We start from the raw sequence: 17,153 nt of genomic DNA, 5'->3' as shown, positions 1-17,153 counted from the left end.
CTACAAGTCATTTATGCTTACTTTATTGCCAGTAGTAAGGAAAAAAAATGGCATAATACTCTGGAATTGTTTACCTCTACCTTCTGTGGTACAGGATGTCTGCAATGAGAGTACAGGATACTGACATACGCACTGTAATGTGTGTTGGAAGACTTATGTAGTGAATCCTGACCACCTAATCCCTCACACATGATAGGAGTTATAAACTGATGTGGCAATCTTTAAAAATGCCACTTACAAGATAGTGTGCTGGGATTAAAGGAGAGAGCTATAGAAACAATGCCATTAAAATGAAACTTCTGAGAAAGGATACCAATGCCAGAAAACAGGGCAGTATCCTTTTTTCCTAATTTGCATTCTTGCTATAAGTAGTACTGGCAGTGAAGACTGATGCATATAATGATTTTCATAGGCACTTCATAATATTCTATCAATTAAATAAACAAACTTGATTTAAGTTCTAAAATATAGAGACAGAAGAAGACAACTCCATCCCATAGAATTGAGTAGTGAAAGTATACTTTGAAATATCTCACATGGAAAAGCCAAACCTAAAACCTAAGGGTTTCCGGATGAGAGGTTGGAAAAAAGAGATGTCAGTTTCAATGAAAATTAAAATAGTTCAGAAGGAAAATCAGTATTAAGATTTCAAATTCTTAAGTTTCTCTTTTGTAACTATTTTCAATCTGTAATACAAATTGAATCTTTGTGACCTTATTTTTTTTCATTTTTAATCTATATTTTCATGTCTGCATAGTGATTAAACTGGATTCAAGTGAATATAACAGACACACTGTGTAATTCTGTTATGAAAGACCCAAAACCAAACATGACAAACTTGCTTCTTGGAGCCTTTTCAACTCAAAACAATCTTGAGAATCCAAATACTGTGATGCGTTTTCTTCTAAACACCAAGCATCACTTTTGTGTGAGTAAATCTGTCAACAGGTTTTAAGCATTGAAATGCAGATAATTAGTGACTCAATTTTCAGCTCTAAGATTGTTACAACCTCTTGTTGTCACTCAGCATTATACATGCTGCATCAAGATACAATTTGATAAATGTTTTAAATTAAAATAAATGTGCTGTTGTCAATGGAGCTATGTTTTCTCACACCATCAGTTGTTTGTATCTCATTTATGACTGTGGTTGCTTAGGTTTCTACTGATGGTTTTAAGCCATACAGCAGGCTGGACCAGAGAAAAGGGTGAGGGAAAAATACAGACACAACAAAATTTGTTTTCATCCATATTATTTCCCTGAGATTTCATCCATATTATTTCCCTGAGATTGCTCCCTACATAGCCTGGTGAGTGCTGAGCAGAGAGAGAGAAAGAAACATGACAATAGGAATCAGATGAAGTCTGAGATAATACCTCAAAAGCAACAGTGACATTAGATAATCAAATAAAAATAATTTTCCTTTCACTGCTTTTTCAATTCTTTTTTCTGCTGTATAATTCTGACTTAATCTCACTAAGTTGATGGTAACCCCCCTGAAAACTTGTCTTATACTGTACTTATTTTTCTTGGTTCATTGGCCAGAATTGAAATGTGTTGTCCATCAACAATAGTGTGAGGAACACATGTTTTAAAAGTCTTCCTTTCACTTTGCAGTTATAACAAAATCTGTTTCATCAATGCTTAGGTTCTGTCTCCTTTTGTATTTTAATCTTTGAAGAACTTCTTCTTTTGATTTCTTTTCCAATTAATTCCTTAGTTTTGGTTTTATTAAATGTTATTTTATGCTGCACTTAAGAGGCATCCTATGAATAGCAAATAAATAAATGTACTTAAATGATAAAGAAGAAGTGACTCAAACTGTGGGTTTAGACTAGATTTTATTAAAAAGAGCATGGCACTAATAATGCCAAGGTCACAGGCTTGATCCTGGTATGGGCCATTAACTAAAGAGTTGGACTCAATAGTCCTTGTGAGTTCTTTCCAACCCAGAGTAGTCTGTGATTCTGTGAAAAATTCTTTGCTGTGAGGATGGGGAGTCACTGGAACACACTGACCAGAGGGGTTGTAAATGCCACATCCTCAGAAGTGTTTAATGTCAGGTTGGATGGAACTCTGACAAATCTAGTCTAGTGCAAGGTGTTCCTGCCCATGCCTGGGGATTGGAACTAGATGAGGAATCTGTATTTCATGGCATCTCAATAATATGTGAAGCTGGAATGTATTTTAGGTGTGACAGTAGAAGAATTGTGGGTGGAAGAAGAAAGTTTTTCCAAATGAAGATGCCTCATGCCCAGAATAACACATTCTTATTTCTTGCAGTATGAGCTCCTGTGACAAGTACAGAACTGAGCAAAGCTACACTGTAATTAAAGATGACACAGCACATTGTTATTTAACAACAATATTTGCCTATAAACATCTTATTCTTGTCATCTGTCTACTTACTATTAACTAGTAATCTGGAATGACAGGGTGCTGAGAAGAATAAGCATTTAGCACAGACTTTTATTTCTACATCATCAGTTCAGACCTGGACTTCATGTTGAGAAGCCATTGTTTTAGGAGTATTATTTTACCCTGTGATTTTAAATAATTTCCCTTAGGATGCATATTCCATCACAAAATCAGCTCTACAACTGGCACTAAGTGCATCAGTGTTGATTATATCTTTAGAGAGACTGGGAATTGAATGCTGCAAGTGGCAATGGTATCTGGTCCTAAAACAACTAAGAACAAATTGCTTAGAAGCACACTGACAAAAGAGTAAGGGTAGAACATTAATGCTAAATTCAATTAATTTTTTTTTGTCATCCTAATATTTTTATTTCCTCTTTAATCATGCAAATATATAAGGATGCCTCCTAGTCTTCTATTTTTTTTTTTATGAAAGCAGTAGGATTGTTTTCTGATGTCAAGTTTTTTCATTTTCTCAATACACACTTCAGATGATATTTTATAGCAGGGAAACTGCAGAATATATAATTAAAAACAAAAGAAAAGAAGGCATAAGAATTCTGCAACAAAACTTCAGCAGATACTTTAATGTTTTTTTTTAATTATTCCATTGGTACTATTTTCAAAAAATTCTTTTTACACGTTACATTCTACATGTAATGCACTAATGGGTTTTTAGTGTGTAATCTTCTGGGATTTTAAAGAAAAAATCTATCATGACTTAATCATGAATTCACCAATTTATCCAAAATCAAGAATTTATTATGATTTCTTATTAAATATGTTTAAGAAAAATAAGTTAGCTTTGAAATGTTAAAAATAATTTTTTAAATTTTGTGAATGTTTTGTGATCTTTCCAAATACATATATAGTATTTATTTTAGCTAAATAATTTTTAGCTGTAACATATCACTGGTGGTCCATGAAATGTTAGTGGCCTATTATTACCTGGCAAAGGAATAACTTTTTCTTTATGATATTCAGGGGTTCAAAGGAGAATGGCTCTTTTAGAGAGAAGATTACTATTTACTTTTATTTAATTATTTCATATATATATAAATATCATTTAATTATAAATTACTTTCAATCATTTAAACTTTTTTTTTCAAATTTTAAGGCATATGACTGACCATCTAGTTCAGAGTATTATTATTCACCCATATCAAAGCTCTCTATATGTGCACTGAGTTTGCTTGGATAGCCTCATAGGCTATTCAGAAATTCTCTGCTAAGAGCTGATCAAAAAAGTAAGTATCTTTCAAAATGCACTTCTAACAAATTTAATTTTATTTTATTAGGCAGATAATTCCACTGCTGAGTAAGCAATCTCTTAATGTTAAAATAAAACTGTTGTCATAATCACCACTAAATGATTATACTGGTATTCATGATGATGTTAGTGACTGACATAACTGCAAGCATTCCAAGCATTTTACATGTCACATAATTTGTGCTCAACAGTATGACTATCTTTTATAGATCTAAGTATCCAAATATGAGATATAAATTTAACTCGTGTGAAAAACTTGCAAATTTGAAAATCTGTTAAGATGACAAAATGAGTCTTTTAGGTTACAGTTCTGTATTATTCTGTATTATGTTCTTTTCATAAATAAATTTCTCCATCTGCAGAGCTCCTGTCTTTTTAAGAGTTTTTAAGATTGCATGCTGGCATACTAAACCTGTTCTTGCAGATCTCCATATTTTCATATTATTGCTACAGAAGTTCTGTCAAAACTATCACAAATCAAAGCCAAAATGCTATCAAAAACCAAATGCAGACTGAAGAATTAAGCCATGTAGTACTTAGCAGCAGTTTCATTTTTATTAATTGTATGGATATTTCAAAGTCTGTTATTGTGAATGACTATTTCAAAATTTCATTGAGCTGTAACTTAAAACTTGAAGGAAGCACCTGCTTATAAACATGGAGCTGCATTTAATTAGGTACTTTAATGAGCAGAACATACTGGTTCCTGCAGAATACTGTTTCAGCTATACTGGATTATAGTTATCACTGCTTGTCTAGACATGGGATCAAAATGTGAATCTTAAATTAGATTGCCTTAAGATCTGCTTTTGTCAGGGTTTTGTACTTATCTTAACAGTCCAGTAGCTGCAGAATATAAGTTCACTAAGAAAACCTTGGAATCTCTTGGGAAATTTCTTTCAAGACTTGCAGTATATATTCAATTATTCTTTAAATGAAAAATGACATTGAAAATATAAGACAAAAACTGCTAAAGTAAGGCTGACATATAATTAAGATTTCAAATTAATCACTGTCTTAGTTAAGCATCAATATGAGGCATGTATCAAAATGATAAATTGCAGTACCATAAGTTGACAAATATGGCTTATTTAACAACATTATTCTGAAAGAAATAAATTAAACAGAACATTGAAATAGTAAGTGGATTTTTACCAGACTTAGGGAGAGACATCATTTTTTGTCCCAATAATTAAGTTTTTCTCAAGGCAGAAGAAATGATATGTTATTCAATGCTTTTTAACTTTCAAAGAATGACTTTTTTTTGCAAAAGTTAAATAAATTTATTTCCATTCATTTTGTCTGGAACAATATTATGCATGTTCTGTGGCTCTCTAATCAATCATCTTTTTTTTTTTTTTTTAGATTTATCAAAGAAAATTTAGCACCCAACAACCACTAAAGTCTAACTGCTAATTATGGTAGAATAAAACACTAGATCTATAATCAAGAACATGTGCATGAGCTTTTTTTCCTAAAAATTATGTGTTATTTTTCAAACAAAAGAACGGGGAAGAGAATGACAAGTCTATTTAGATGAATTTATGATATATTCTCCTAAAAATAGGATGACAAATATTTGGCAGCAGAAACAATCTTTAACTGTACTTTTTGAGTACTGATAATAAAGTGACACAGCCATCTATAATGAGCTTTTGAGAGGTCCCAGTGGTCAGATACTCCCTACTGCATGGCAGAGTCCCCTGCCTGCAAGACAGACCTCTAGTCTTGGACTGTGTACTCCTTGCCTGGAGCTCAGGCACATAATTTTACAGAGCACTTGTTCTTTTTTCAGCCTCATAACCACTACTTCATGCTATTCACTCATCTGAGTGGTAATAACACAGTCAAGGGAAACCTTAAGCTGACCTAAGGTTGATATGGGATTCGGAGGGGAAGAATAGATGCAGGTGATCCCTTTAAGGTGTTGGTACCTCTTTCAATCTTTCTGATTAGGAGAAAAGCTTTGGCTGCAAGTACATCCAGCAGAACAAGGCCTAGTTGAACACTTGTCTCCACAGGTTTGGGCTTCATAATCATAGTACCTCATCTGAAGATGAAGTAGGACTGCTGGGAACAAATGAAACTGCCTGATCAACACAAATAAGAATATAATCATATGTAGACATTTTTAACTCAGGAGGAGGGCCTTTAAAAACACTCTTTTCAGGGGACAGAGACCTAACTACAGAGTAAAAGAAAACTGAGCCCAGGTTAGAAGGAAGGCTGAGAAGTACTAAAATTGGGACACTAGACTTTGAGATATCATATTTGGATTTATTTGGGGAATTGTTAGGCAGAATCTCCTGGGAAGTAATTATGGGGAGGAAGTGCAGTCAGAGAGATGGCTGATTTTTTTTAAATGACAATCCAACTATTTTAAGGGGAAGTGAACTTTGGCAAATGACTCATGATGCTAACAAGGGAGATTCTTAATGAACTAAAATGCAAAGAAGTACAGGAAAAATAAAAGGAAAAAAGGGTGGACAGAAAGAAAGGTGTATAGAAATGGCACTTTGGAACAAAAAACCCAAGAAGGTCAAACTCCAAGGGGGCACTAACACTAGGGAGGAGTTTTCCAAGACAAAGGAACTCAACAGGTGTGGCAAAAAAAGGATGAGGAAAATTCACCAGATGGCAAAGACTATAATATTCAATGTGAAAAAGTGTTTTATTGCACTAAGTAGTTTTTCAATTGTTGTTTTGCAGTGGGTGTTTGGTATGACATGGTCTCCCCCCCCCCCACAAGCCTCAGGTGTGGTGGTCTCTCCTCACGGCTTTGCCAGCAGCCCCTGAACATGAGCACCGAACCCTGTCTTTGTCTGGCAGACACAGGAGGCCGTTCATGCGGCACATGCAGAATTACCTGGCTGCATGGGCACAGGTACATTCACGGGTCCCACAAGTACCAGCATGATCCCTCTGCCTGCCTGGCAGCCCCACCCAGATTCCAGGCTCTCTTCTGGCTCCAGGAGTCCCCTCATCACTGGCTGGCCCAGCTTGATGCTTACTATTAAACTTGGAATACTGGCATACTCGTCCAGCATGGAGCCCCCAACCTCCTGATTGCTCACCCTAGATCCAGAACCTCCTTCCTGCTGGTTATTCCAGATGGAAGTGTGCAGGCGAGTGACCCATGCACACCCAGTGAGGAGGAGCTGAAGACAGCTCCCATCACACCGCCCAGCGCCTGCCACACGGCTCCTCCAGGCACCGGCACCGAGCTCCTCCCTTGCTTTGCTCATGCAGGTTCCTCCTGATAGCTGGTTTTTGGGACACACACCATTCCCACCCCAGGGAGTGGCAGCTGATCCCACCCACTTCAGTAGCTGGCACGAAGACCCCAGTCTCTGCAGTCGCTGGTACCAGGCCAGGGTTTCCTACAGCCCCAGCCTGGCTCCAGTAGCTGGCACTCAGCCCTTTTACCCTCACACATGCACGACAGAGAGAGATTGCTCTGACAGGTAAAAAAAGATTTAAGAGGAAGATAGGACGAGTTTTGATGATCACGTGGAGGCCTCAGCCAGACAAGTGTATTGATCAGAGCCCTTTTTCACACAGCTGTAACAAAATTATGAAAATGCAGAAGAATGACAGAAAATAATTCATTATTTGGAAAATTAGTTAATGCTTCAAAAGCCCATATTAAAGAGAAAGAGTACTCTGAAGTCTGTGATTTTATTGCAGTACTTAGGAACCTCCATAAGACCTCACAGATGCTAATAATAAGGGCTCTATAATTTGGCAGATAAAAGCAGAACAAAAGCCAGTAGCTGGAAGTTCAAAAATCAGAATTAAAAAGTCTTACTTCTAAGCGAGGCAGAGTGATCAGTGGGATCAAAGAAAGTTTTCTTAAAGCTTGATGTCTTCAGGAGATATCTTTGTTTCCAGAAATTATTCTTTAGCCAAATCAGTGGTCATGGTATCAAGAAAATAGTGTGAAATGCCATAAAAATTAATCAGATTAAGTCCACAGAGCTATTTTTTTCTCTACTTCCTCTGGACTTATACAAGAATGATGGTACTAGTACAGCATATAGGTAAAATAGGTAGAAGCACCATGGCTACCTGGTATTGATCTCATAAGGAATTCTATGCTACATCCTTACTATGCATCTGGCATTAGGAACAGCATAGAAGTCTTTAGCAGAAAAAAGTCTATGAAGAGGAATTAGTGGGCTGTTTTCCATCCAAGATAGTACACCAGGACAAAAAAAGATTTGTTAGATAATTGTCTGGGACTTCCTAGACAATTTGGCAGATATTCATACATTCAGAAAAAAAAAAATACAGAAACTCCAGCATCTTTTTTTTCTTATTATTATCCAACATATTGAATAGAAGTAAAAATAGACAATATATATCAGCTTATGTCTAGCATGTTGCTTTGTTAGATTTAGTATGTTTTATTTAAATGTATTTATGCAATTTAATAATAGCTTTCCTTTCCTTTCCTTTCCTTTCCTTTCCTTTCCTTTCCTTTCCTTTCCTTTCCTTTCCTTTCCTTTCCTTTCCTTTCCTTTCCTTTCCTTTCCTTTCCTTTCCTTTCCTTTCCTTTCCTTTCCTTTCCTTTCCTTTCCTTTCCTTTCCTTTCCTTTCCTTTCCTTTCCTTTCCTTTCCTTTCCTTTCCTTTCCTTTCCTTTCCTTTCCTTTCCTTTCCTTTCCTTCCCCTTCCCCTTCCCCTTCCCCTTCCCCTTCCCCTTCCCCTTCCCCTTCCCCTTCCCCTTCCCCTTCCCCTTCCCCTTCCCCTTCCCCTTCCCCTTCCCCTTCCTCCTGTCTTCTCTTCAATTTAATTTAATTTTTATTAAGGGGCATTTGAAGCAATGCAGTGACTGAGACCAGCCACACCCGCAGCAGTTATGGCAAAATTTGAACAGCAACAACAAAGAGCCTGGAGTATCCATCAGGTATCAGGTTGGTGGCAAACTTACAGCTTGAATTTGGTGTCTTTTATAACTCCAACCTGGCAAACAACTTTTCAGTGGATTTCTTGTAGAGAGCACCCCAACATCAAACAATAATTCATTCGTTCTCCTTTAAATTTTATATTAAGCTAGCAGTGATATTATTAGATTTATACAGCTAGGACTTCATTAATCTTACCTGAGTCCAAGATTTAGATTATATGTAGCCACATTTCTGATTTCTGATATGCAGGAGAGCTAAAAATTGTTTATCTTATTTGTTCACATCCTCTAGCTTTATACCAACAGCCAAAATTATTTTTAGCATCCACATCCTGGCATATTTAAGTCCTACTAGTATTTCTTATCTACATGCTTCAATAATGCTGTACATCAGCTACCAGTTTGTCTTAATATTTCTGAAAGAAATGCATGATAAATCCACAGAAATCACTAGATGGAAATCCTATTCTGTTAATAAACACCATCTGCTCCCTTATTTGCTTACCCACCTCCCATTATTGATAAAGCTGTGATCATTCTTAAAATTATTAACATTGCTCTCATATCCCTCTCAAAAACATTTCAGCAGAATTTCTGAACTCCATAGCATCACTCCAGTACAAATACTAAGACCATTTCATTACTTATACAGTGTGTAATAATTCAGTTTTATAACTCAGCTTTAAAATTAGGTGCAGCAATACAAACCAGATAAAGTATATTTCATACCATGATTATAAATATTTGCAATTCACTCCTGAGCATTCAGAGTTTTCACTATAAGGGAAATTCTATATGTTAAATTTTTCTATTCATTGCCATGGCCAATAGGATAACACAAAAATTTCTATCATATTTAAGTTGAATAAAGAGTGCCATAAATTCTAGCAGTCCATTTATTAATGGAGTCAATGATTTTAGCTACCTGTTTAAGAGCTGTGAAATACCACAGTGAGAACAGAAGCAAGCACTGTTCAATGCAGGACTGGGTCACTGAGTCCCCTTTGCTGTGTAGCCAAGCTGCTATGCTGCTTTCTTTCTCAGCAGCTGTATTTCCCCTCCCGAACTCTCTGTGAATAAAGATGCTTATGTATCTTAGGACAACAGGAAATGGAAAAGTGCATCAAACTCCTCTACTCCAAAACCAAATTATCCCACAAGAAATAAAATAAAAGGGCACAGCTACACTGTACTTAGCCTATATTATTAAATAAGAGATTAGGTATAGCATTTCTTCTCCAGATACTAATACCTATACATGCTGTAGAAAGCCTGAAAGCTACAAAAAAATGTCCCCAGAAACCTCTCCAGAAAAAAAATAAACAGGCACAGAATCAGCAGACTTAAAATTTCTGATTTCTCACTCCAACCAGCAATACTGTGTTATTAGACAGTGATAAAATTAGTTCCAGGGTATTTTTTAAATCCCTCCTTAATTTTTAGTGTGCCTCACCATTTTCTGTTGTCACTGTAAATGAAGTCTATTACTTTTGAGTAATCTGTTCCAGTTTTCCCTCATGAAGTAATTTTTCTTCAGCAGTTTTGTGCTATATAGAGAAGTATGTTTATCAGATGTGTTCTTTTCTGAATAATAAAGAAGCTGAACATGAAGAAGTTTGTGTGTAATGGTACCAAAGATAAATCAAATATGCCACTTGATATAAAGGAAAGACAAAGAGGATAAGAAGAAGAGAAAGAAAGAGAGAATATTGAAGGGACACAGATTGCAGTCTGAGGCTTATGATATTGATTTAGCAGGCCAGAGTTGATATTTTGTGGTCTATAGAGCAGGTGGTTCGACTGAATGCCATTGCAGTGGTTTACATATGGTGGCTTAGAATAATTTTTCTATTAATGATATAATTTTATATATTTTCATAAACATTTTTATTCTCAGGAGATCAGAAAATAAATATCTTCCTATACATTATGATCAAGAAAGTCCACCATAGATTCATATTTCCAACATATTCTGTCAGTTACTCTGGAGTTTCTTGTCAACTTTCATCTCAACTGCAAATTTGTCAAGAGGATGAGAAGTCACTAAAATAGATGTTTGGAGGCTTTGTTTATTTTATGTTTTTTTCTAAATAGTGAACACTAACGGATTCAATGTAACTATCTACCTATGCAATCTATTTCAAAGCATCTCAGAAGTGTTTTAAATTATCTCTGATTATGAAAAGTATGTTCCTTCTTTTTCAAATTACAACTGGATCTAATCCCTTCAAATGTATGTCACTACTTCTCATCCTACCCTCTCATGCTACCTCTATCATTTTGCTTTATTGCAATGACAGGTTGCTAATCATTTCTATCTTAAATTTCATATTACATATCCATAATGAAGCTTTAAATTATGAGTCCTGATATTTAAGGGTACTAAGTATGCAGACGTTTCATCAAGAAGCTAAAAAGGAACTACTGGGCAATCAAAATTATTGAAAACTGGATACTAGGCAGAACCAGATCTTAAAATGTTGATTGCAGGGTTATACATGTTCACAAAGAGTACAAGAACAGAAATGGAAATTGTCCTGATGTGATTATCATTTAAATACATCTATTCCCTCACATCAAGGAAAGAAGCATTAAATGAATGTAATGTAATGTAATGAGTTTTCATTTCTTTGCTATATAGGTATAAAGAGGATAGCAGGATAGCTTCATATGTAATCAGAAAAAAAGAAGTATTGAAAGAAAAATTCTCTGACTGAAATCAGGTTACCTTGATTCAGGTCTTAAAATTGTAGATTTGGCTGTGGTAAGGGAGACTCCATTGAACTAAAACTCTGGTATCCAGTCTAACTTTTTTAAAAAAATTCCTAATTTCACAGAATAAAACATCAGTTTCAAAAAAGATGAATATCAAGTTCAAGGCAACAAGTTTACATTTTGTTCTAAAATGCTGATTTCTGTGGTTGTAGGTAAAATTTCCCCAAACTTCATACTGACCTAGGAGCTTGAGTTCTATTAATCAGCATGCTATTTTCACCTAGAAAGGAACTGTGAGGGGTCAGTCATCATATGTGCAAGCTGAAGTCTATAGTTGATCTTCCATTTTAGTCTTAATTATTCTCTATCATAACTGAGATGCATAGTATGTTGTATATTACCATTAGCAGTGCAAAATCTTTCAGTAAATTATTTATAAGGACAGATGATACCATATATAATGAATTCAATTCATGCATGAGAAGCATATAATTTGCATAATTAAAAATCCATAGGAATTTCATAGTGCTTTTTAATATAACAGTTTTAATTATGCTGCTGATGAACAGAGTTACCAAATGCTTGAAAAATTAACAGACTGCAGAGTAGCTATAATCTAGAAAAAACCACTTACATATAGCCAGCCTGAATTTCTCTTTCACGTGCAACCTCCCACACCAAAAAAACAATAGCGTGTAATCATTTCAGCTATTTTGCCTAATAATTCAAGAAACAAGAAGGACCTAAAATTATTTTGTTTTTCATTTCATATCTTGGTATATGCAAGGGAATTTCTATATGAAGTAGAATTCTAATGTATCATACCTGAAGGTGAATGATATCAACAATTGGAGACATTTTACTACAGAGTGATTCTGGATGATTCTGGACTGTATTTTTACAGCAGCCCTCATTGCACTACCAATTTTTGGATAGTTTCCTATCTATCACAGTGTTACTCAGCAGGTTACTTTCTCAGAGATTAGTTTCTGTTGCAGATGGGACCAAGTAGGGTACAACAATAGCCTCAGAATTGCTCCAGGCAGTTTACTATAGCTCCGACTTTGCAGACAGAAACACTTCATGGAAATAGAAAAATCAAGTGCCTTTACACTAAGTGCCCTTAAAAAAGGGGAGGCAGGGTGGGGCAGGGAATCCAAAAATGAAAAACCCTAAATGCAAAACACTATAGCAAAGAAAAAGAGACAAAACAGCAGTTTCTATCTTATAAAAACTTGTTAGAGTTCCTAGTCCCTGGTACCCAGAAATGGGTTTAAAAAATTGAATGCATTATATAAACCAACTCTTCAAACACTACTATACTGAACTTGATCATAAACAAGATCCTTCCTGGAACATATGCATACAATATGAACTTCTGGACTTCAGGAATACATGTTCCAGCTCATTAACTTCGGTGTCTGTGTGAAAACTAAAGACAGTTGTGAAAACTGCAATGGAGAAATAGCTTTATGTCAATTCAGAGTCAGCATTTCTCCTGTGCAAACATATAAGAAGGCTTCCGTCCATAAAATTTGCAGATGCCACTATCCAGTAACTAGTAATGTCTTGACATCAATTTGAATAAGCATGTTCCAGAAGGACCAGAATAGCAATTGTTCAATAATAATTAAGTTTTTCAGAATTAAAAGAACTTATTAGAGATCATGAAGTATTTGTGTCTGGATGCGACTATAGATTGTAGAATTCTAAATATTTTGATTTGAGATATGACTATGCATCTGTGAATGATTACATGAAAAGCAAATATAATAACTTGGATAAGGATATATATTTTTATTTTTGTATATTTCTGTGGGATGTTTAGGTTTTTTATGCATAGAGATCAGAGGAAAAGAAAACAGAATATTTTGTAAAGGATCTTACCTTCATAGTAAACTTTAAATCCGTGAGCACTAACTGCAAAGTCACTTGTCAAGCGCAGTGAAAATACAGATTTTGTACTTGTCACAGGTGGAGGAAGATGAAATCCTGTTAACCTAAGAAACAAAAAAGCACAATTCAAGGTTAGTTGTATGGAAAATAAAACTGTGTGGGATGGATGTTCCTAATACTATTTAATCATGGAAAGGACAGCTGTCTTAAAAGTATGTAGCTTGCATTACTTGAAAAATTATTTTATATAGTAAATGAGGAATTAATAGAAAATTTGACTGTCTTTGATGGACACTATATTTGGTATAGATGATAGTAAAATGTAGAAACTGAACTTAAAACCAGTTCATATTATCAATAGCTGAAAAAATAAAAAACCCAAAGAAATCAAAATATACCAGACAATTTAGACTCTCTGGGGTTATGTTCAAAAATGTATTGCACTATATATCTTACACAGGTTTCTGCTAAAATTTGTAGTAACTGATTTTTTCCAAAGTAATATAATGAAAGAACAAGACCCTGATATACTTTAATGATGGAATTTAGTATTATTTAAACTGCACTTTGGCCTCAGAGAAGAAATTTTTAATTTCAACTCAAAGAGTAGCATCATTGAGAAATAATAAATCCATTCAAAATTTTCTCTTGAAAGGAATTACTGGGTCATTAAGATTTGAGGTTTTGTCTTTTTTATGTTTAGTTTTGTTTTGTTATATTAAAACCACTGCATTTGAGACACAAATAAAGGAAAAATTTTTGTGTACTCAGTACTGCTGATAAGCTCTGTTGATACTCATTTCTACATGCTCATTTGATGTATGTATGACAACTCTCATCTTTCTTAGTTTTAGTAGAATAATCTCATCATCATCAGGGTTCATATCAGACCAACAAAGCCCATAATATTTAACTGTCAAAAATGTGTAAAGAGCAAGCTGAAGAATTTAGCTGTGTACACACACCAGTGAAATCTAGACATACCTTTGGAACACACTTGGCCATGTGTGGTGAATTATGTAGCAGATGGGATGATATATTTTTTTAATGATTGAGATTAAAATGATTTTCATGTGTTTTTTAGATAAGCCCTTATTTTATATTTTACTTTGAATTTAGATCAACAGAAAAACATAGGTCAAAAGGGACCTGTAGAGGCCACATAGTCCAACCTACTGTTCAATGTGGGTTAAAAGTAGAGCTAATCTGGGTTGCTCAAGATTTACATTTTCCTTTTAATTGTTAGAAGAAATTCATGGTGATTTTTTGTTTGCTACGTTTTTTTTGTGTTTGGTTTAGTTTTTTGTTTTGGTTTGGTGTTTTTATTCGTACAGATTTATATGCAGCTACTTAGGCTGGTCTTTAGCACACTTTAGAAAATATGCAAAGTCTGATAATTTTGCTGGAAGAAATGACATATTTTTGATTTTTCTTGGTGTAGGAACAAACACCAATGGCATTTTTTAATAAATTTACTTTTTAATACATTTACTGCTGCTTATTCTGAAATTCAGTCTCAGTCTTCTGAAATTACAAATTAACTTATAAGTTATGTCCTGCCATTATCAGCATTTCTAGTGTCATTCAGAGAAGGATATAGAGTGATGAAAATCCCAGAATTCAAAAGGTCAGGAAATGATTTGCTAAAAAATGCTGTAATTGCAATATTAGCATTTATTTAACATTTTTCTTATTTTTAGCTTTAAGACATCTTTAGATGACTTCTATATAGTGTATGAATAATTCACCATTGTTGTGGGGATCATAAAAAGTTTTATATTTTAATTTGATCTCTGTGTACTTGGAGTCCTTAACAGATACTGCAAATTGAAGGGTATTATATTGATAATTTTTCTTAAGCAATTAGTTTTTTCTTAAGCAAACTTTGGAAAATAAAACAAAATTTAAAAAAAAAACCCCTCCTCAGTACTCTAGCCACTTTATACCATGCTACAATCATGACAGATATGAAAGTCAAATGATAACAGTACTCACATCACATAACCATAAAAATGAAAAACATGAAAAAAGGAAGCAAAGGCCCCTAAAGGGTTATATAGTCACATATTTATATGTAGCAGGTCCCTAGAGGATGTTTTTAGAAAGCTGTTCTTTATTTTGTCATTGGTATCTTTATGAGTAATATCATTAAAAGAAAGTAAAACAATTTATGTTAATATAAAAAGATGGAGAATTATGTACAGAATATTTATAATTTAGGACATGCATTTTTTATTTCATGAAGAGGGTATAGTTTTGTTCTATTAATAAAAAAAGGAAATAAAATGCTCACATCTCCCAAACAGGCATATGCATAATTTTTTTACTAAGTCAATATCAGTGCATTATTTCTAATAGATTGATCATCAACAAATAAATGACTTAATTCATTGGTTAGCATCAATACTTTAAAATAAGCTGGCCTAGTGTAAAACTAAAGAAATAATTAGAATAATTCACAGTAGGTTTACCTGGTATCTATATATGTACTCAATAATTTAAAAGAATTCTGTGTATAGACATATACCCAGCAGAAAAGAAAGACACAGTTATCCCAAAGATTCGTAGTGGACTTTTTAAATGAACACATAAGTTATTAGCATAGTAAACTTGCATCAGCTTCTGATGCAAAGCAGATCATTATAAGAGCTGTTGAATATCATTTAGCTTTCAGCAGTGGGCCTTTTAGAACCATCATTATGTTACATTTAGTCAAAAAGGATAAGTTTGTTTCTTTAATTTGGTTGATACACTTAAATTGATATGAAGAAATTCAAAGGGGATATTTTTGGTTTAGTGGATGCAAAATTAATCAAAAATGTTGGTAAGTTAAAATTCAACATGCAAATATCACTCAGTAAAATACTACAAACATTTAGAAAGAACTGTAATGTAATTCACATTGAAATAACCTAATACTTGAGTATTACTCATTAGGTACAAAAGGATATTGACTCCAGAGCTTAAGTCTTATTTGTATGTCAAACTCCACAAACTGTCATAAGTGTTAGCTAGAATTGTTTTCATTGTCTTTTAAAATGTAACATAGCAAGCACATCATTACTGCAGGACAGAGATGGCAGGTAAGCAGCAAAATATCTGTAAGATAATGTATGGGCATAGATCTGATTATCAGTTATTCAGATCAGTCTCAATGTCCAACTAAATGTTAGACAACTAAATGTCTAACTCAGTACCTTTAGGTGGAAAAATTATGCAAAATAAGCATTCATCTCATTAAGCAGATATCATATGCATATTAAGCACATTTAAAATTTAAATTTCCTCTAGTAGCTGAGGTTTTTTTATCTACAACAATTTTCCATCTTACATTGCATATGCATATCTCATTCTATTTGTATCAACTTTTTCGAATTTAAAATACCTAATGGAGCTAGTCCAGTGACTCTGCTGCTGTTTTAGATACTGTGAGATATTTTAAACATCAGCATAGTTGGTAGTTATGACATTGTACCACCATGAGATCCATGTGCTTCTGGAGAGATGAAGGCCAGGCAAGACATACCTACATCTTTTGCTAGGCTCTCCAATCATTCCTTTATGGTCTACCACTTTGGCAGAAAAAAAAATATATAGCAGATGTGGCTTTTTTTTTTTTTTTTTTTTTTTTTTTTGTGGGATTATCTGTTCCTTTTCTTCTTTCTGTTTTTGATTTTGGAAATGTTCTCTGACCACATTAAGAGATCCCATAAGTACCTGATACTGGCTTGGGTAGCCATGGGAAACCACAGGAACTGTACAATGTCTACAGAGGTTGAAGAAAATGTATTTTATTCTGTTTCAATTCTTAGAAACCCAAATTTTCTATTGTGACTTTCTACTTGAGTATTTGATTTTGATGATGCAGTTTAGATACAGAGTATTATCAAACACAGAACAGTGAAATAAATTTGTAAATGAGTACACTGCATATAAATGAATATAT

The 17,153-nt window shown here is 34.2% G+C and overlaps 1 protein-coding gene across 2 annotated transcripts in view; it reads right to left on the bottom strand.

Annotated features, from left to right (window-relative positions):
- CSMD3 (CUB and Sushi multiple domains 3) overlaps positions 1–17,153 on the bottom strand; it is a 581,291-nt gene that overhangs the window by 461,733 nt on the left and 102,405 nt on the right. For both annotated transcript variants that reach the window (XM_077782368.1, XM_021546425.3), the window contains exon 3: positions 13,199–13,311. In XM_077782368.1, coding sequence (XP_077638494.1) covers positions 13,199–13,311 — 113 coding nt within the window. The remainder of the gene's footprint in view (positions 1–13,198; positions 13,312–17,153) is intronic.

The sequence above is a fragment of the Lonchura striata genome, chromosome 1 (assembly GCF_046129695.1).
Source record: "Lonchura striata isolate bLonStr1 chromosome 1, bLonStr1.mat, whole genome shotgun sequence".
Lineage (NCBI taxonomy): Eukaryota > Metazoa > Chordata > Aves > Passeriformes > Estrildidae > Lonchura > Lonchura striata.
Note: the sequence above shows the minus strand (reverse complement) of the source record. Positions and strands in the feature narration are given on the sequence as shown.